A 20,844-nucleotide genomic window follows, 5' to 3' on the forward strand; every position below is an offset into this window, starting at 1 on the left:
CTGTATTTGCTGTTCTTTTCCCAGCTCCGTTAGGTGTACGGTTGGGTTGTGTATTTGAGACTTTTCTCCTCAAGAATGAAGAAGGCCCATATTGCTATATACTTCTCTCTTAAGACCACCATTGATGTGTCTAAAAGGTTTTGGAGTGTCATGTTTTCATTTTCATTTGCTTCCATGTATTTTTTAATTTCTTCTTTAATTTCCTGGTGAAGCCATTCATTCTTTACTAGGATGTTCTTTAACCTCCATGTATTTGTGGTCTTTCCAAATTTTTTCCTGTTCTTCAAGTTTCATAGCATTGTCATCAGAAAATATGCATGGTATGATCTCAATCTTTTTGTATTGGTTGGGGCCTGATTGGTGACCAGTGTGTGATATATTCTGGAGAATGTTCCATGTGCAAAGAAAAGAATGTATATTCTGCTGCTTTGAGATGAAATGCTCTGAATATGTCTGTTAAGTCCATCTGGTCCAGTGTATCATTCACAGCCCTTGTTTCCTTGTTGATTTTCTGCTTAGATGATCTGTCCATTGCTATGAGTGGGTGTTAAAGTCTCCTACTATTATTGTATTATTATCAATGATTTTCTTTTGTTATTAATTGATTTATATATTTGGCTGCTCCCAAGTTGGGGTTATACATAAATATTTATAATTGTTAGATCTTCTAAAAAAAAAAAAAAAAAAAAAAAAAAAAAAAAAAAAAAAAAAAAAAAAAAAAAAAAAAAAAAAAAGATCTTCTTGTTGGATAGACCCCTTTATTATAATATAGTACCCTTCTTCATCTCTTATTATAGTCTTTGGTTTAAAATGTTGTTTGTCTGATGTGAGTACTCTGGCTTTCTTTTGATGTCTACTAGAATGATAGAAGGTTCTCTACTCCCTCACTTTCAATCTGGAGGTGTCTTTGTTTTTTTTGTTTAAATATTTTATTTATTTAAGAGAGAGAGAGAGAGAGAGAGAAACAAGTAGGGGAAGCTGCAGAGGGAAAGGGAGAAGCAGACTCCCAGGGAGCCTGATGCGGAACTCGATCCAACACTGGGATCATGAACTGAGCTGCCGGCAGATGTTTAACTGACTGAGCCACCCAGGCACCCCTGTAGGTGTCTTTGGATCTAAAATGAGTCACTTGTAATCAGTATATCTATGGGTCCTGCTTTTTTTTTTTTTTTTTATCCATTCTGATACCCTGTCTTTTGACTGAAGCATTGAGTCCATTTACATTCAGAGTAATTCTTGATAGGTATGAATTTAGTGCCATTGTATTACCTGTAAAGTCGCTGGTTCTGTAGACTGTCTCTGTTCTAGTCTTTTTTGCTTTTGATCTCTCTTTCCTGCTCAGAGGATCCCTGTTAGTATTTCTTGCAGAGCTGGTTTAGTATTCATGAACTCCTTTCATTTTTGCTTGCCTTAGAAACTCTATTTCTTCTTCTTTTCTGAATGACAGCCTTGATGGATAAAGTATTCTTGGCTACATATTTTTCCCATTTAGCACGTTGAATATATCATGCTATTCCTTTTTGGCCTGTCAAGCTTCTGTGGACAGGTCTGCTGCTAACTATGCGTCTACCCTTGTAGGTAAAAGACCTTTTGTCCCTGGATGCTTTGAGAAGGCTCTCATTATCTTTGTATTTTGAAAGTTTTACTATATATATATATATTTTTTAAGATTTTATTTATTTATTCATAGACACAGAGAGAGAGAGGCAGAGACACAGGGAGAGGGAGAAGCAGGCTCCATGCAGGGAGCCTGATGTGGGACTTGATCCCGGGTCTCCAGGATCACACCCCAGGCTGCAGGCGGAACCAAACCGCTGCGCCACCAGGGCTGCCCACTATATATATATTTTAAAGATTTTATTTATTTATTCATGAGAGACAGAGAGAGAGAGAGAGAGAGAGAGGCAGAGACACAGGCAGAGGGAGAAGCAGGCTGCATGCAGGGAGCCTGATGCGGGACTTGATCCCAGAACTCCAGGATCATGCCCTGGGCAGAAGGCAGGTGCTAAACCACTGAGCCACCCAGGGATCCCCGCAAGTTTTACTATAATATGTCTTGGTGTCGATCTGTTTTTGTTGATTTTGAGGAGAGTTCTTTGTACCTCTTGAATGCCTGTTTCCTTCCCCAGATTAGGGAAATTCTCAGCTAGAATTTATTCAAATAAACCTTCCGCTCCTTTTTCCTGCACTTCTTCTTCTGGGACTCATATAATATGGATATTATGCACTTACTGGAATTGCTGAGTTCCCTAAGTCTATATTCATGATCTAATAGTTTTCCTTCCCTCTTCTTTCCAGCTTCATTATTTTCCATAATTTTATCTTCTATATCACCTATTCAATCCTCTGCTTCTTTCATCTTCACTGTGATTACATCCAGTCCACTTTGCATCTCAGTTATAGCATTTTTTATTTGGCCTGACTAGTTCATCTCTGCAGCCAGGGTTTTTCTGCTGTCTTCTATGCTTCTTTCAAGCCCAGAAAGTATTCTTATGATTGTTACTAAATTCTTGTTCTGATATATTGCTTATATCTGTTTTGAGCAAATCCCTGGCTGTGATTTTTTCTTGATCTTTCTTCTGGGAAGAACACTTCTGTCTTATCAGTATGTGTAGGTTTCTGTCTTTTGTGTATTATGAAAATTTGTTACGTTTCTTGCTTCTGAGAGTAGTACTATATTAAGAAGGGGTCATACACTGTCCAGGGCCTGGTACTTCAGGAAGTGTTTCTGGTGTATGTATGCTGGGTGCACTCTGCTATTTTGTTTTGGCTACTCTTTCCCATAGGTCAGTCCTCTACAGAGTTTCTCCCTGCTTGCACTAAGGGATGTCTGGACCTTTAACTAGGTGTGCTTTAATTTGTTTGCTAAGATATGCCTGGGGAGGGGGGGCGGGGGCGGGGAGGCCTGATCCAAGAAAAAAGGAAAAGGAACAAAAAGCAAACAAGAAACTATAAGACTGATTACAAAGAATAAGAAAGGTCGGAAAAAAGAAAACAAAAAGCAAAAAAAGCCTGACCCAAAAAGTAAGAAAAGGAAACAAACCAACCAACCAACAAATAAAAAATTATAAGCGTGATACCAAAGAAAAAAGGGGAAAAAAGAATAAATAACAAAATAAAGGGAAATAAATTTTAAAAAAAGAATAAAAGAAAGCCTGGTTCTATTTCCACCAGAACTGAAGCTGACCCTTTGGAGTAATCTATGTAATCAGCAGACCTGGTACAGGGGTGGGGGTGGGGGTGAGCCCTGTTTTGATCTTCTGAGGGATAGGCCTGCTGGACTGGCTCACAGTGAGACCTACTTTTGCAAAGATGTCTCTGCCAGGCACGGGGGTGTGGGGGTGCTGTGGGGATGGTGGACTCCAGCCTCCACCAGAGATGCTGTGTTTCTCTCTGAAGTCCAACTGTGCTGGTAGGCAGTGGTGTGGGTTGGGGGAAGATGGTCCCACTTTCTGATCCCTGGGGAGGGGAAGGCATGGCCACCGCTGTTCAGGAGGCCCTCACAGAAGAGTGAACAATCTCCTCTCCTATGTCCTAGGCTTTCATCAGACTGCTGCCCTCAACCTGTCTGTGCCTCAGGTTGGTGTCCTCAGGACCATAGTTCTGTTTTATCTCTGGCTGGTGGCTGGGATTCAAACCTCCAGATTTTAAAGGGCCCAGCAAGATGTGGACCTGTTTCTCTCCCAGCACGCTCAGCACCACTGTTCCAGAAAAAGAGCTGCACAGCATGCATGATGGCTGGATTCTATCATGATGCACAGAGAAAAGCAGCCATGGGGTTATCTGCCCTCTGTGCTGGCCTCTCTCCCCTGCTGCTAAATGGCCAGCTTGATGACTCCTGGAGGGCCTGTTGTCCTTGGAGAGGCAAAATATCCTCTTCTAAATGTACTCCAAGGGGGGGGGGGGAGTGGCAATCCCAGTCAACCCAGTCAACCAAGGGGATCCCCTCCCTGTAGTATATTGTGCCACTGCAGCATACTGTTCGAACAGTATGTGACACACTCTCTCCCGCTCTCTTCTTTTCTCCCTAATTTTACTCCATAAATAAAAAGGGCTCCCTCCACTTCACAGCACCATGGCTTTTCTCCCCCCCAGTTCACAGATCTGAACCTTGCATCTGCCAAATTCTCTCCTTCCAATTTTGCAGACTGTTTTCTTAATCCTCAAATCTATTTCCTAGTTGTTCAAAAGGATTCAGTGTTGATCTAGCTGTGTACAAAGGACAAGGCAAGCTCAGGGTCCCCCTACTACTCCACCATCTTTACTCGTCCAGCATTCCTCTATTGAGATGACATTGAGCATCTTTCATATAACTGTTGGCCATCTGTATGTCTTCTTTGAAATAAAGTCTATTCAGATCTTCTGCCTATTTTGTAATTGGATTGTTTGGTTTTTGCTATTAAGTAGTGAGTTCTTTCTGTATTTTGGTTATTAGCTTTTTATCAGATATATGATTTATAATTATTTTCTACCATTCAGTAGGTTGTCCTTTCATTTTGTTGATGGTTTCCTTTCCTGTGCATAAGCTTTGTAGCTTGATATAGTCCCATTCATTTATTTTTGCTTTTGTTACCTTTGTTTTTGGTACTAGATTTCAAAAATCATTGCCAAAACCAATGTCAATGAACTATCTTTTCTTCTACAAGTTTTATGGTTTCAGGTCTTATAGCCAAGCTTTTAATCCATTTTGAGTTAGTTTTTTGTGTATGGTGTAAGCTACTTATCCTGTTTCTTTTTTTTTTTTTTTTTAAGTAGGCTCCACCCTGGACATAGAGACTAATACCGGGCTTGAACATACAAACCTGCGATCAAGACCCAAGCTGAGATCAAGAGTTAGACACTCAAATGATTGAGCAACCCAGGTGCCCCATCCTGCTGCATCTTTGGCATGTAGCAGTCCAGTTTACCCAATACCATTTATTGAAAAAACTATCCTATCTCCATTGTATATTCTTAGCTCACTTGTTGTAAATTAACTGACCATATAAGGGTAGCCTTGTTTCTGGGACCTCTATTCTGTTCTACTGATCCCTGTGTCTGTCTTTATGCCAATATAATATGGTTTTGATTATCATAGCTTTGTAGTGTGGCCTGAAATCAGGGAGTGTGGTGCCTCTGGCTTTGTTCTTTCTCAAGACTGCTTTGGCTATTCAGGTCTTTTGTGGTTACATACAATCTTTCTGTTTCTTTTATTGCTGTGAAAAATGCCATTGGAATTGTGATAGGAATTGCATGTATCTGTACATTGCTTTGGGTATTATGGACATTTTACAATATAAATTCTTCTAATCCATAAGAATGGAATATCTTTCCATTGATTTGTATCTTCTTCAATTTCCTTCATTAATGTCTTACAGTTTTCAATATACAGGTCTTTCACCTCCTTGGTTTTATTTATTCATAGATGTTTTACTCTTCCTGATGCAATTATAAATGAGATTCTAAAAATTAATTTCTCTCTCTGATAGTTCATTATTAGAGTAAAGAAATGCAAAATATTTTTGTATAATGATATTGTATCCTGCAACTTTACTGGATGCATTTACTAGTTCTAATAGTTTTTTGATGGAATTTTCAGGGTTTTCTTGATATAATATCATGTCATCTAAAATATGGTGACAATTTTACTTCTTCCTTTCCAATCTGGATACCTTTTATTTCTGTTTCTTGCCTAAATGTCTGGTTAGGATTTCCAATGCTGTGTTGAATAAGAGTGGTGAAAATGGACATCTTTGCCTTATTTCTGATCTTAGAGGAAAAGCTTCTGGCTTTTCATAGTTAAGTATGATATTAGTTGTGTGCTTGTCATATATGGCCTTTATGATATTGAGGTACATTCCCTCTATACCTGCTTTGTTGAGAGTTTTTTTTTTTATCATAAATGGATGTTGAATTTTGTCGAATGCAGAAGCATCTACTGAATGATCATATGATTTTTTATGGCGTGGGGAGGGGCAGAGAGAGATGGAGAGAGAGAATCTTCAGCAGATTCCAGGTCAAGCATGTGAGTTCAGTGAGGGGCTCCACCCCACACTCTGAGATCATGACCTGAACTAAAATCAAGAATTGGATGCTTAACCAACTGAGCCACCGAGGCACCCCAAAATGATCATATGATTTTTATCCTTCTTTTTGTTAATGTGGTATATCACATACACTGATTTGTGAGTATTGAACCACAAATGTATGAAACTAGAAATTAGTTATAAAAAGAAAACTAGAACATTTATAAGAATGGGGAGATTAAACAACATGCTACTGAACAACCAGTGGGTCAACAAAGTAATCAAGAGAGAAATAAAAAAGTACCTGAGACAAACAAAAATGGAAAAATAACATACTAAAATTTATGAGATTAAGCAAAAAGTAATTCTGAGAGGGAAGTTCATAGCAATAAATATCTACTTCAAGAAAAAAAGAGAAGGCTCAAATAAACAACCTAACTTTACACCTCAAGGAATCAGAAAAAGAACAAATGAAGCCCAAAGGCCCAAAGGAAATAAAGATTAGAGCAGAAATACATGAAACAAAGACTAAAAAGACAACAGAAAAATCTATTAAATGAAGAGCTGGTTCTTTGAAAAGATAAAACTGATAAGCCTTTAGTTAGACTCCCAAGAAAAAGTGAGAAGACTCAAAACAGAAATGAAAGAGAGGTCACAACTGATAACATAGACATACAAAGGGTCATAAGAGACTACTATAAACAATTATACACCAACAAACTGAACAACCTAGAAGAAATGGGTAAATTTCTAGAAACACACATCCTACCAAAAGTGTATCATGATGAAACAGAAAAATAAAAACAGAATACCTAAACAGATCAATTACTAGCAAGGAGATTGATTCAATAATCAAAAACCAACAAGCAAAATTCCAGGACCAAAAGCCTTCACTGGTAAATTCTACAAAACATTCAAAGAAGAATTAATACCAATCCTTCTTAAATTCCAAAACATAGAAGAGGGGAGAACTCTTCCAAACACATTTTACAAGGCCAGAATTACCTTGATACCAAAACCAAACAAGTATGCCACAAAAAAAGAAAATTATAGGCCAACATCCCTGATGAACACAGAGGCAAAAATATTCAACAAAATATTAGCACACTGAATTCAACAATGCATTAGAAGGCTTGCATGTTGTGATCACATGGAATTTATTCCAGGGGTACAAAAACAAACATTTTTAATAGCATCAAAAAAACCCCCGCTCCAAAACCACATAGGTCTAACAAAATATGTACAGAATATGTGTACAATGATGAAAGAAGTCAAAGTTCTAAACAAGTTGAGAGACATTCCATGTTCATGGATTAAAAGCCTCAATACTGTTAGGATGTCATTTCTTCCTAACTTGGTGTACAGATTCAATCAAATCCCAATAAAAATTCCAGCAAGCTAATTTATAAACGTTGACAAAATGATTCTAAAGTTTATATGGGAAGGCAAAAACCTAAACAGGCAACACAGTTATAAATAAAGAAAATAAAGTTGGAAGACTCACAGTACTCAATTTTAAGACTTCTACTATAATCAAGACAGTATAATTTACAAAAAATAGACACATATATCACTGATAAATCAATGGAACAGAATAAAGAGCCCTGAAACAAACCCATAAAAATACAGTCAACTGATCTGTGAAAAGACACAAAAGGCAACCTTGGAATGCCTGGGTGGCTCAGCGATTGAGCGTCTGCCTTCAGCTCAGAGCATGATCCCAGAGTCCCGGGATCGAGTTCCACATCGGGCTCTTTGCATGCAGCCTGCTTCTCCTCCCTCTGCCTGGGTCTCTCCCTCTTATGTCTCTCAGGAATAAATAAATAAATAAAATATTTTTAAAAATATATTTAAAAAAAGACACAAAAGGCAACTCAATGTAGAAAGGATAATCAAAGGGTGCTAAAACAACTGGACAACCACATGCCAAAAAACAAGGACCAAGACACAGATCTCATGGCTTTCACAGAAATTAATTTGAAATAGACCACCCACAGACCTTAATATAACATGCAAACCCAGAAAACTTCTGGAAGAAAATAGAAAATCTATGTGACCTAGAGTTTGGCAGCAGAGTCACTGATAAAACACTAAAAGCAAGATACATGAAAAAAAAACCTGATAGTGGATATTAAAACTAAAAACTTCTCCTCAGTGAAAGACACTGTTAAGAGAGTAAAAAGAAAAACCACAGGTTGGGAGAAGGTATTTCCAAAACATATATTATACAAGACTTGTGTCCAAAATATACTAAGAACTCTTAAAAATCAATAATAAGAACAAACAAAACAATTTTAAAAACAGGAAAATACTGAACAGACACTTTATCAAAGAAGATATATAATTGGCAAATAAGCACTTAAAAATGCCCAACATCTCTATCATTAGGAATTGCAAATTAACACTGAGATAGCATTAAACATTTATTAGAATGGCTAAAAAGCAAAACACTAACTCCTATGAATTGCTGGTGAACATGCGTAGCAACATAAACTCTTATTCACTGTTGGTGAGAATTACAAAATGGATAGTTTGACAATTTCTAGAATACTAAACAAACCATAAAATTCAGCAATTATGGTCCTAGGTATTTACCCAACTGATTTGAAAACTTACATCCACATAAAAGCCAGCATGCAAATGTATACAGCACCTTTATTCATAGTTGCCAAAAACTAGAAGTAATCAAGATGTCCTTCAGCAGGTGAATGGATAAACAAACTGTGGTACATCCACAGTGAAAACATGAGCTGACAAAAAGACATTGATAAATCTTAAATGCATTTGTTAAGTGAAAGAAACCAGTCTGAAAAAAAAAAAAAGAATAAAGAAACCAGTCTGAAAAGGCTATATGTCATTATGGAAAAGGCATAAATATAGACAGTTAACAGACGAGTGATTACCAAGGGTTGAGGGGTAGAGGAAGAGTTGAATAGGTAAAGCGTGGGTATTTTTTAGGGTGGTAAAACTATTCTGTATGACACTGCAATGGTAAATATGTACCACCACACATTTGTCAAAACCCACAGAAATTTATACCATAAAGACTGAACTTTAATGTACACAAATTTTTAAAAATCACTTAAGAGGTCTGGAGATCTCAGAATGGGATGTGACATACACACAAATATACTTGTATTACAAATGTGTAAAAGAACTTCACTTAAAAAAAAAATAACTTCACTGAAGGAGGTAGGTAGAAAAGGTACTAACCTAAGTAACCTTAGAAGTGAGTCAAGTCAGTAAGACTAAAAAAGAACTGTACATAAAAACTGTGTCCTAGTTGATAAAGTTGTTTCCCATGGGGCTATAGATTAACAGTTCTGAAATCACTATACATGTATACAGGAATTGAATATTTAGCAAAGGAGTAGCAGATAAATGGGAGCTAAGTTTCTCACCACTGTAGAGGAAGGTTATAAACAAGCAAGGGGAAACACATAGAATGAGCCATGTGATAATGAGTTAGTCAGAGATATCAATATGAACTAATGTTCAGCTTAATATTGACACAGAGAAATATAGATACAGATATATACAAATACATACATATATAGATATATAATTCATAGGTATGTGTTCATACATAGGTTAGTATAAATACATTTGTTTTGTCAGCTGAGAGGGTCTACAACACCCCACCGTAGCAGTAAGCACACCAAGTTCAGGTCTTTGGTTTGAACATCATTCTCTAATGAAAGGATCTAGGTTCCTAGGACTCCAGGACTGTGGCAAGATATATACAAGATATACAAGTATCTTATAGTGTTAGAGAGTAAGAGAATACTAAAAACAGAAAACAAAAATCCTAAAAAAAAAAAATCCACAACTATGGGGGTATGTCAAAGACCTAAAGGTGTCAACTGGGGAGGCTTTCAATTGTCAAAGCTGGAATACTTTGAGAAAAAAAAAAAAATAAAGCAGTATTAAATTCAAATTGTAAAGTGTAAATTAGATAACCATGAATTAATATTGACATAAATGACCGAATAAATGAGAATAGACAAATCCTCTGTGTAGAAAAATGACATGTAATATATATATAGACACTCACAAACAGGAGGGGCATGACTCTCCACTCCTTAAGTGTAAGCTGTATAGTGTGATTTCTTTCCAAAGTGTGAAGTATGGAAAGGGGAAAAGAGTAATATCATCGTGAGGAAACCTGATAAACACTAAGACAGCAGGTGATCATGGGTAACATCAACAATAATAAATCATGTTGACAGAATGCATTTGTGATATTGTGACATAACAAGAAATATGTGTTAGCAAACTTCAATATGTACATGCTTTAAAAAAAAAAAAAAAGAACACATAGAAGCCTGTCCTACTTTTCAAATGGCATCCTTTACTGGATAAGATTTTTTAAACTTATATGGCAGAAACAATCCAAATACCTTTGCTTTATATATTCTGCTATTCGTGTTCCTTGGTAACAATAAAATATTGTATTTTTAAAGTTCTACTGAATTGGAAGAGCAACTCTATTAGCAGATACTCTTTAAAAAGTGGACATTTTAGAGGCAATTTAAGTATTTACAGTAAATATGAACCAATACAATTATTTAGTCATCTCACACTACAGATTTGAGAGTATCTTCCATTAACATCTAGGAAACAAATGCTTTCTATGTTATATAGTTGACCCATCTCAGAACCAAATTTATATCACATGCTCAGAAATGCCAAGAAAAAAAATCTTTGTTATGTTTAGGAATGCTTAAACTAACACAAAAACCTTGATATTGGGATTAACCTGCTGTAGAAATCTCTGTTTGCAATTTAATTTTTAAAATCTGTACAATTACCTCAACACCTATCAAAACATGTCAATTTGTCAGGATATATTCTCATCAGACTAGCTTTTTCTATAATAGGTATAAAAATCAAATTCATAAACCACTATTTCCACTCATGTCCCATACCTTTCTTGAATAAAAAAATATTTAAGGAGGTTTGTTTATAATAGTTACCCAGGACACAGGTGTACAGAACTAAAATTTTTAAAAACAACATATCTTGAAATGGTTATCATAAACTGTTTCCTTTTCAAAAGTCACATTGAGAGTTGATGGAAATATCTAATTTTAGGCCACAAATTTTTCTCCATCTGTAGTAAGCTGAACTATGTAGAAGAAAATTAAATTTAGAAAAATTATAAGTTGATATCAGGTATAACTCCTAAATTCTCAGGAAATTGCACTCACTGAGAATGGAAAAAGCAGGATCCACAATGAGCTCAAGTATTAATACTGAATATCAAGTATAAATGTCTCTTACAATGTAGCAACTCAATATGGTGAATTTCACAGCTCAAGATTTTTAAGATCAGGAAAAGAATTCAATCTACACTATTTCAAAATTTAGCTTTATAAAATTTTCCAGTGGTCCCAGGCCAACCTGGCTCTGTGTCCTATTAGCCCCATCACTAGATAAGGCCCAATCCAGCTACTATAAAGGTTGTCAAAGAATACAGTCCTTCAGGATAAAAATAAATGCAGAAATAAAAACTGGCAGTACACATCTCCCACCATGCTGAAAAAAAATTCATCTTTTTGAAATAATCAAAAAGGAGGGAAAACTAATGGGGGAAAACCTCAATGAAAACAACCAGGGTATCAAAATACCCATCCAAAACCTCCTGGCATATCCTAAAAGGTGACCAGTCTCTAGAACTATAACTAGCAGGTACTGGCCAAATAAATCTCCCAAATTGGAGCAAGTTAAAAAAAAAAAAATCAGCAAGTTTCATGGGTCACCAAGATGAGTTACAAATGAAAATAAGGAGAGGTTGCAAATCAACAACCTTGACATCACAGATATAAATGTTAAGACAAAAATAGCATCAATCAGATAATGGTTTATTATAATTATTTTCAAATGCTCAAGGTTGGAAGGTCCAACAGTGCACCTTTCTTTAGTCCACCATCTAAAGAGAATTAGTTGTAATAGACAACACAGTGATTCAGAAAAAGAGAAATATCCATTTACTTCTTATCAACTACTAATTTGCCTTAAATTGTCCTGGTTTTGTGTGTTACTTTTTAGAAGTTTCCCTTCCCCGCTTAGGTCACTGTGATTTACAAACTGTCCAGAATATCTAGAACAGAACAGACTATAATTTTTCTTTGAATTGTGCTAATTTATAAGTACTCAGAGTTAATAACTATATGAAATTTTACAGATTTACATATATTTAATATCATATTAAAACTCAATGTTTCAAATTATGATTTCAGAACACTCAAGAAATTACAAGTGATAATAGTTTCCATTAAAATAGAGGACTAGGGATCCCTGGGTGGCGCAGCGGTTTGGCGCCTGCCTTTGGCCCAGGGCGCGATCCTGGAGACCCGGGATCGAATCCCACATCAGGCTCCCGGTGCATGGAGCCTGCTTCTCCCTCTGCCTATGTCTCTGCCTCTCTCTCTCTCTCTCTGTGACTATCATAAATAAATAAAAATTTAAAAAAAAAAATAGAGGACTAAACATGTGGGTTTGTGCCTATCCCTCTCAAAACTCTTCCAGAATTATAAAGGCACAGAAAAGTAAAAATTCCTAAAGACAAAGATTATGGGAGAGAGAAAATAGCAAACAGGAGATGTCCAAAAATTTGGAGCTTGAAAACAGATAAATATATAAGTAGCAACTAACTCACCAGACCGAAGAAATCTAAAACTTAAGCTTGCATGGAGAGAAGTCACAAGAAACAAGCAAATTCAGGCCTCAGTGCAGTGTATGCTACCATTTTTTTTTTCAGTAAAGTTCACAAGTCAACTAGTTCTACTCTTACATACAGAATTTTCAGTAGGCAATTTTAGAGCTTCTCTCAAATACAATAACTAGACCTTTGAAGAAAGCCCATAAAGTGAAGTCAGAGATCAAAACAAAGAAAATAGAGACAAGGTAGGAAGCAAAAGAAAATTCAAAGTGATAATAAAACAACAATGTGGAAGAAGAGAACATTTTGGAAATTAAATATTTGACATGGGAAAAAAAATAGAAGGTTTAGAAGATAAACTTGAGGAGACCTCCAAGGAAAAACAAAAAGAGAAAACAATGGAAAAAAAATCACTGAATGATAAATCTAAGAAGTCCAAAAACCAAATAAAATAGTGCCAGGGAAAGAGAGAGAAAATGTACAAGAGCAGAGACAAGTAAAGAGATTAAAGTATCATGAAAAAGCACACATAAAATGACACAGCAGTTATAGTATTTCCAAACTGAAAGGGCCAAAAGATACTCCACACAATGAATGAAAAAAGATCTACAAGGCACATTGTCATGAAAAATTTAAACAATAGGGAAAAGTGAAGATCTAAAAATCTTCCATAAAAAAAAAAAGATCAGGTATCAGATTGTCATTTGTCTTCTGCCAAGTTAGAAAATAGAACAAAACCTTCAAAATTTTAGGGGAACATTATTTCCAATCCAGTATTTTATGCCCAGAACTTTATACTCAATCTCTTAAGGGTAAAGGTAGAAGAAAGATAGGGTCAGATAAACAAGGGCTAAAAAATAAACAAACCCTGCTAATGTCTGGAAGGTCCTGGAAAATAAGACCTATCAGAATAAGAAAGAAAACAAGAAACACAAGATTCAGGGAATAGAGGATCCATTATAGAACAGAACAAAAGGAAATTTCCAGGATGATGCTGAAGGGAGGTCTTAGTCTGCTCAAGACTCTAGAAAGTAGTCAGTACAGACTAGAGGAGGCAAGAGGGCCAAAGAATGCGTAGAAAAAAGTATGAAACTAATAAATAATCTATGTTTGAACATACACAAGTCTATGGCTCCTACAGAGAGTGTAGGAATGTAGCATTTGAGAAAATGCTACATAGAAAAAATAACTACATAGCTACATAGAAAAAATAGCTACATAGAAAAAATAACAACAAACAACAGTAACAAAAACGGAGATGATCATTAGTTCTAGAAATCACAAAAAAAGAGAGAACATGTAACCAAAATATAATGTTTCTCTGCAAACAGTATTTGTATAGCCATAACTATGTAAACACTGAGTAGGGGTTTTTTAAAATTGTGATTTAACTGTATGCGGAAAATGAAAATTAAAAGTAATCAATTCTGTTAAGGAATTTTAATTTTGATCAAAAATTTTACCTCAAATATAAATGTTCCTTACTAAATCTAATTTACTTTCAGGAAGTGAAGGAACAAGAATAAATTTTCTTTACTGGTTTTCTTCAAATATATTTTTTGTAAGCTTAGAGCACGTTTCCAAAAATCTCTACCAATTCTTCCAAACACATCTGGCCACTTAAAGTTTGTCTTAAAATACTTCAAAAGAAATTGTGAATATAAATTTTACTTCAGATTTGATCAGTGACAGCATCCTGTTGGCCCTTTGAGTAGCAAACTAGCAGCAGCACCAACTACTACCAAAGGAACCAAAAGCTAAACAAACCAAACAATAACGAAAACAAAAAAACCTGGTCAAAATGTTATAATTAATAGCAATATTGCTGGTACAAGTAGCAGCATTAATGAATATGAAAGCTAAACTTTATTGAGCATACTATGTATAATATACTGTTCTAAGTGCTAAAATATATTTTTAAAAATTATATTCCCACAGGACTCTATGAGATGTAGTCTATCACTAATTTTCTTTTTACAAATAGTGAAAGTGAAGTGGACAGGTTAGCAACTTGCCCAGACACAGAGTTATATGTGAACACAATCAGGACTCAACTCCAAGCAGTTTGTCCTGCTCTTAGATCAAGTCTACCCACCTCATTTAACCAACTAGGTACATTACAGGCTTCTAGACTGAATGAAGTTGATTTTTCTTTTTCTTTTCTTTTTTTTTTTGAAGCTGATTCTTTTATCTATTCTCTACCTAGGTCAAAAAGGTCTTAGCAGGTAGACCGATTTGAAGTTCCCTTATGAAACAGGGGCAGGGAGAAAGTGGAAGGTTCTGAAAAATGCTCATATGGAGGCTATACCATCATCTGTAGGGGAGTGAATTTTTCAAAGCACCCTTGCATTTCTCCCCATATCCATGCTGAGAATTACTGCTTCCGTGGATTATTTAAAGGCGATGCACCACCCCAAGACCTTAAGGACCATAGCCTGAGAAGCTTAGAGTTCAAACCATAATGAAATCACCAGAAAGTCCCCATTTCTTTTCCAAAAACAGAACCTCTAAGACATAGTCTCAGGTCAATTAATAGGCAGAATCTTTTTCATTGAGTCATTACTAAATTAATATGAAATTTAAAAAACCTTCCTTTAGGTGGAAGTGAAAATAAAGGGCCTGATACATGCAAATAATATAGACGTGCATATATATATATACATATATATACATATATATACACACACATATATATATATACATACATACATATACACACACACACATATAACATCAAGAAGTATCCTACTTTTTACTCAACATTTCACTTAATATACTCTTCTAAATCTGTTCAACTCCTTGTATTTTACTTAACTCCATGATCTACATGGGAAATGCCTAAACTCCAGTGACAAGGCAACTCTTGTAAACTATCAACCTTTTAATCTTCTTAAAAGATAACTGCTTGTCAAGGTGCATTTGGTGCCTTATCTCATAAATTCAACTTATTAACACCATCTATTCTGCTTTTAAGTAATCATCCAATATACCACATGTGGAATGTTTCCCTTGTTCTTTTACTTAAAAACAATAAGCACTAACTCTTTTACTGTATAGATATTTAAACATTTATTCAACTGCCTGTATAATATTTCAATAAAACACACCAGCTAACTTAAGACTAGTTTTTTTTTGTTTTTTTTTGTTTTTTTTTAAGACTAGCCTTTAAAAAATCATTGGTTAATTAGAGTTTAAGGACTACCTGGGAAGACTGAAGAAAGGATATTCTCATTATCTTGTAGCTAAAAATTTAGGACATGGTTATCTATAGTAGCCAGGGAGTAAAAAAAATGTACCTAATAAACTGGGTAGTCTACCTAGGGAGATTTCCAGGCAGAGTGTTTAAGGTGATGCCTGGTTTCTTCCTGCTGCTTACAACAAAATGCAAAAGGAGAGAAATAATCTTAAGAAAGAATTAAAAAAAGAATCAAGACTTGCTGGTTTTGTAAGTTCCTAGCCTCTAAGACAGCAAGCAATGCTACAATTATGAAGAAGCTTCCAAGCAAACGTCAAATCCAAAACACATTCAAAAAACATCATTTAAAAATCAAGCTGCAGGGGTGACTGTAAAATCCTTTGCTAAGACCTCAGAAAGAGTCAAGATAGGTAATAGGGCTTTTAAGAAGCTTAAAAGCATTGCCCCATAGCAGTCTTAGCAGGAACCCAAGGTAAAGAAACAATTATTTCAACAAAATGTGTAAGTGTCGCCTGCTCTAATGGAATGAACCACAATAAGATTCATAGGACAGCCACAAAGCTTTTTGGCAGAACCACGAGCACAGTCTCAGTAGGACTCACAGTTCCATTCCATTGGTCTATATGTCTATCCTTATGTCAGTAACACATTTGATTATGACAGTCTTATGTTAAGTTTTGAAATTGGGAGGTAAGAGCTCTAACTTTGCTACTCTTTTTCAATCTTGTTTTAGCTACTTAGAGTCCCCTTGGTCCATCTGAATTTGAGGATTGGCTTTTCCATTTTGCAAAAAAGACCACTGATATTTTGATAGGGATTGGATTAATCTATGAATCACTTTGGCGAAATTGTTATCGTAACATTATTAAGTCTTCCAATCCATTTATACAGGACGTCCTTCCATAGATTTAGGTACTCTTTAATTTCTTTCAGCAATGTTTTGTACTTTTCACTGTACAAGTCTTTAACCTTCTTAGCTTAAATTATTCTGATGAAAACATAACTGATTTTTGTATATGATCTTATACCCTGTAACTGTGCTGAACTTGTTTATTAGCTCTAGTAAATTCAGATGTTTTTGATAAACACCATCCCGGAGGCTGCTCTAGCTCAAGGGGGGCAAAACAAGGGCAAGTCTCTGCGCTGGCTCCTCAGGGAACCACCAGGCAGGTCAAAATGCAAAGCCACAATTTTTTGGGAACAAGGTTCTTACTGCTTTCCCCTATCACCTCTCCTTGTTGCTGTTTCCACAGCTGCTGCTAAGCTAGAAAATGGGGGATGGCAGGCATGTAAAACTGTGGAGGCAGAGATTCTTGGAGCTCCCTACTCTACCATTTTCCATGACCAGTAACTTATTTTAACAAACAGAATGTGGGGGATCCCTGGGTGGCTCAGCGGTTTGGCGCCTGCCTTTGGCCCAGGGCGCGATCCTGGAGTCCCAGGATGGAGTCCCACGTCGGGCTCCCGGCATGGAGCCTGCTTCTTCCTCCTCCTCCTCCTCCTCCTCCTCTCTCTCTCTCTCTCTCTCTCTCTCTGTGTCTATCATCAATCAATAAATCAAGCAATCTTTAAACAAACAAACAATGTGGCAGAAGTGACAGTGTGTAAGTCTTGAGACTGTCATAAAAAGCATTAAGATTTCCTCTTGGATCACTTACTCTGAGAGAAGCCAGTTACCATGTTGTGAAGACTCTCACGGCCCTAGAGAGAGTCCTACATGGCAAGGAACAGAAGCAGCCCACCAACAGCCATACGAATAAGCTAGGTTAGAACTCCAGTCCTTGTCAAGCTTTCAGATGACCACAGCTCTCACCAACACTTAGACTGCAACCTCATAAGAAACCCTGAAAATCATCCAACTAAGCCACTTTTGAAATAAGTGATCTGCAGATATCATGAAATAATGGATGTGTATTGCTTTAAGCTACTAAGTTTTGGATGGTGATATTTAAAGCTGAGACTCAAAAAGGTAAGAACCAAGTGACTCCAGTTCTTGGGACGAAGTGTTTCAAGCAGAGAGAGGAAAGGTGTTTGGCACATTAAAAATAAAAAACTTGAAAGAAGATCAATCAGTGGAGAAGAGGAAAATAGTGAAGAAACAGATCATAGAAATGGCAGAAAGTCACCAAAGTGACTATAGCAAGGTCTTAAACCTAGTAAAAACTGGTAAGTTCTGGAGTAATCAATGGTTCTTTAGCCATCAAAAATGGAAACTGGCCTATAATTTAAGCAAGGAAGACAGAACAAAGCAAAACAATCATCTGCCCACTGACAGCTAAGTGAAGGCAGGTCTACCAGACTAGCACTCATATGAAGCTTGCATGAGGTGAAAGCAAGGCAGATGGGTGCCACCACAGAAGAGCAAGAACTAGACATTTTTGTGAATATAAACTTACCAGAAATTATATAACTCTGATTATATAACTCTGATAAGCCAATGTTGTTTATTTCTAAAGTACCAGTAAACATTTGATTGCAAAGTAAGCATAAAGTATTGATGAATGAACATGGGAGCTTACAAGTAAAAACCTACTTTTACTCTTGGTTCTTCATTAGCTTCATCAACTTTGGTAAATCTTTTCTCTCCTAACCTAATTTTACTCATCTGCCATATGGGATAACAACACATAATATGTGACCAATCTTACTTTTTCTAAAGATAAAATGAAATAATATATGATAGAAGTGCTTTAAAAACTACCCAAAAAATCTAGAAAAAAATTAACATTTATAAATATCAACTAGAGAGAAATCAATTAACCATATCTATCAATCAATACGCAGGAACCTAGGGTGGGATTTATAAAGCCTTTTGAAACCAAGAACCAAGGTCTTTACCTCATTCCATATCACTTATTTCACTTTGTAGAATATACAAACCCAAAGTTACAGATAAAACCACCTTTATAAAAATGTTATTTAAAATTCTGAATGAAGTCGTTAGTAAAAATCTTACATCTAGAAAATAATTTTAAAATATCTTTCTCAGCAGGCAGTCCATAGTCACTGCCAAATGAATAACTGGTGTAGTTACATGTCTAAAAAAAATATGATCATAAATCAGCTCTGCAAAGACGTACACTTGTCCTGGGCTACCTTATGACACAAAGTTTAATAATTGATGAAAAGGGCATAAAAGAATTTCAAAAGAAATCCCAATTGGATACCAGTCTCTGAAATTTGAAACAAATATAAATTAGCAAAATAATTATTTTTAATAACTATAAGATTAGAACTATAACTTTAGTAAACTATAAGATTAAAACAAACTTCAATGGGAAAATAAAGATATTATCAATGACATTTTCAATCAGTAGAAAAATAAAATGATATTTTTGTTTTCAGATTTTATAACTATCTGAATTTCAAGAGGTATTCATCTCTGGATCTTCCAGAAAGAAAATTTATAATTTAAAACAAGGAAAACATCATTATTGAAGAACAGAAGCATTGGACATCATAAAATGTGATACATAATTACGTTATTTTGTTATTAAAAGTGACTCAGAAGAAAAAAATGGATTTTTTGAAGGTATTTACTAACCGAATTTTCTTCCTCCTCTTCCAATTCTCGCTGCTGCTCTTCATGTCTTTTAGCTTTGATCTCCATAGCTTCTGTGATCAGGTCTCTTAAAATTGATACAGGCTTTGCATTCTTGATAAAAGGATGCTGGAAAAGTAAAAGTCGATGGTATAAATTCAAAAGATTTCTCTGAATTATGCCTAAAATATGTTAAAACAATATATAAGTGCTTCATAGGTTTCAATGATTATTTCAACCAGAATTAAATGTAAACATTAAGAAAAGAGAATATTTCAGCTACTTTAGAAATAAAGAATTTGTTTTTAGGTTTACTTGTCTTTAGAAAACCATTAAAGCACACATAAAAAGTGCAATCCTTTTAATAAAACTACATTACCTTTAAAAATGTAATTGTCCAAAGGAACTATACATTAGGTAGTGAAAAAGATAAAATTTTTTTAAAGACTGGTGATTTTCAGTTACCACAGGGGAGGTGGGTGATGAGGATTATGGAGTGCACTTGGTGTGATGAGCACCAGGTGTTGTATGGAAGTACTAAATCATTATATTGTATACCTGAAACGAATATTACACTGTATGTTACTAACTGGAATTTAAATAAAAGCTTTAAAAAATTAAAAATTAATTAAAAACATAAACAAGATTGGTGATTATATTACATATAAAAATAAAATTATTCTAGTAATATGTACAAATTTAATTAATCTTAAACTGACAGTGATCAAAAGGAGGGCAACTACTTTGTTACTTCTTTTACATATTTTTTTTACTTTAGTATATTTTCAATAATATAATAATCTCCAATGGAGAAATAACAGCAATAAAAGAAAAATACCTTTCAGAAAATATTGTCTCATTTCTATACTATGTTTAAAACTTTTAACTTCTTTTTTTTTTTTTTTTTTAAGATTTTATTTATTTATTCATGATAGTCACACAGAGAGAGACAGAGAGGCAGAGACACAGGCAGAGGGAGAAGCAGGCTCCATGCACCGGGAGCCCGACGTGGGATTCGATCCCGGGTCTCCAGGATCGTGCCCCGGGCCAAAGGCAGGCGCCAAACCGCTGCGCCACCCAGGGATCCCTTAACTTCTTTTTTTATATCATCCTGATCTAGCTAAAATATCTGAGTTTGCTACAATTCTTATAAACAGAAGGGAAACCACCAGAATAGACCAGGGTTTTCAAAGACTTTTTTTTTTTTTAAAAAGCAGGAAAGAGAGAGAGAGAGAAAGAATATCTTAAGCAGACTCCACACCCAGCACAGAGACTGATGTGGAGCTCAATCTCACCACCCTGAATTCATGACCCGAGTCTAAATCAAGAGTCAGGCGCTCAACCAACTGAGCCACCCAGCACCTCTTTTATTGAAGGGGTGGGGTAGTGTGAGAGAAAGTAGAGGGACAGGTTACAAGTACAATTTGAGATAGATAAC

At 35.6% G+C, this 20,844-nt stretch overlaps 1 protein-coding gene across 7 annotated transcripts in view; it reads right to left on the reverse strand.

Moving 5' to 3' along the window:
- Positions 1-20,844, reverse strand: part of STK3 (serine/threonine kinase 3) — a 375,979-nt gene that overhangs the window by 98,459 nt on the left and 256,676 nt on the right. For all 7 annotated transcript variants that reach the window (XM_038555157.1, XM_038555156.1, XM_038555154.1 and 4 more), the window contains one exon: positions 19,410-19,535. In XM_038555157.1, the coding sequence (XP_038411085.1) occupies positions 19,410-19,535 (126 nt within the window). The remainder of the gene's footprint in view (positions 1-19,409; positions 19,536-20,844) is intronic.

This window comes from Canis lupus, chromosome 13 (genome assembly GCF_011100685.1).
Source record: "Canis lupus familiaris isolate Mischka breed German Shepherd chromosome 13, alternate assembly UU_Cfam_GSD_1.0, whole genome shotgun sequence".
NCBI lineage: Eukaryota > Metazoa > Chordata > Mammalia > Carnivora > Canidae > Canis > Canis lupus.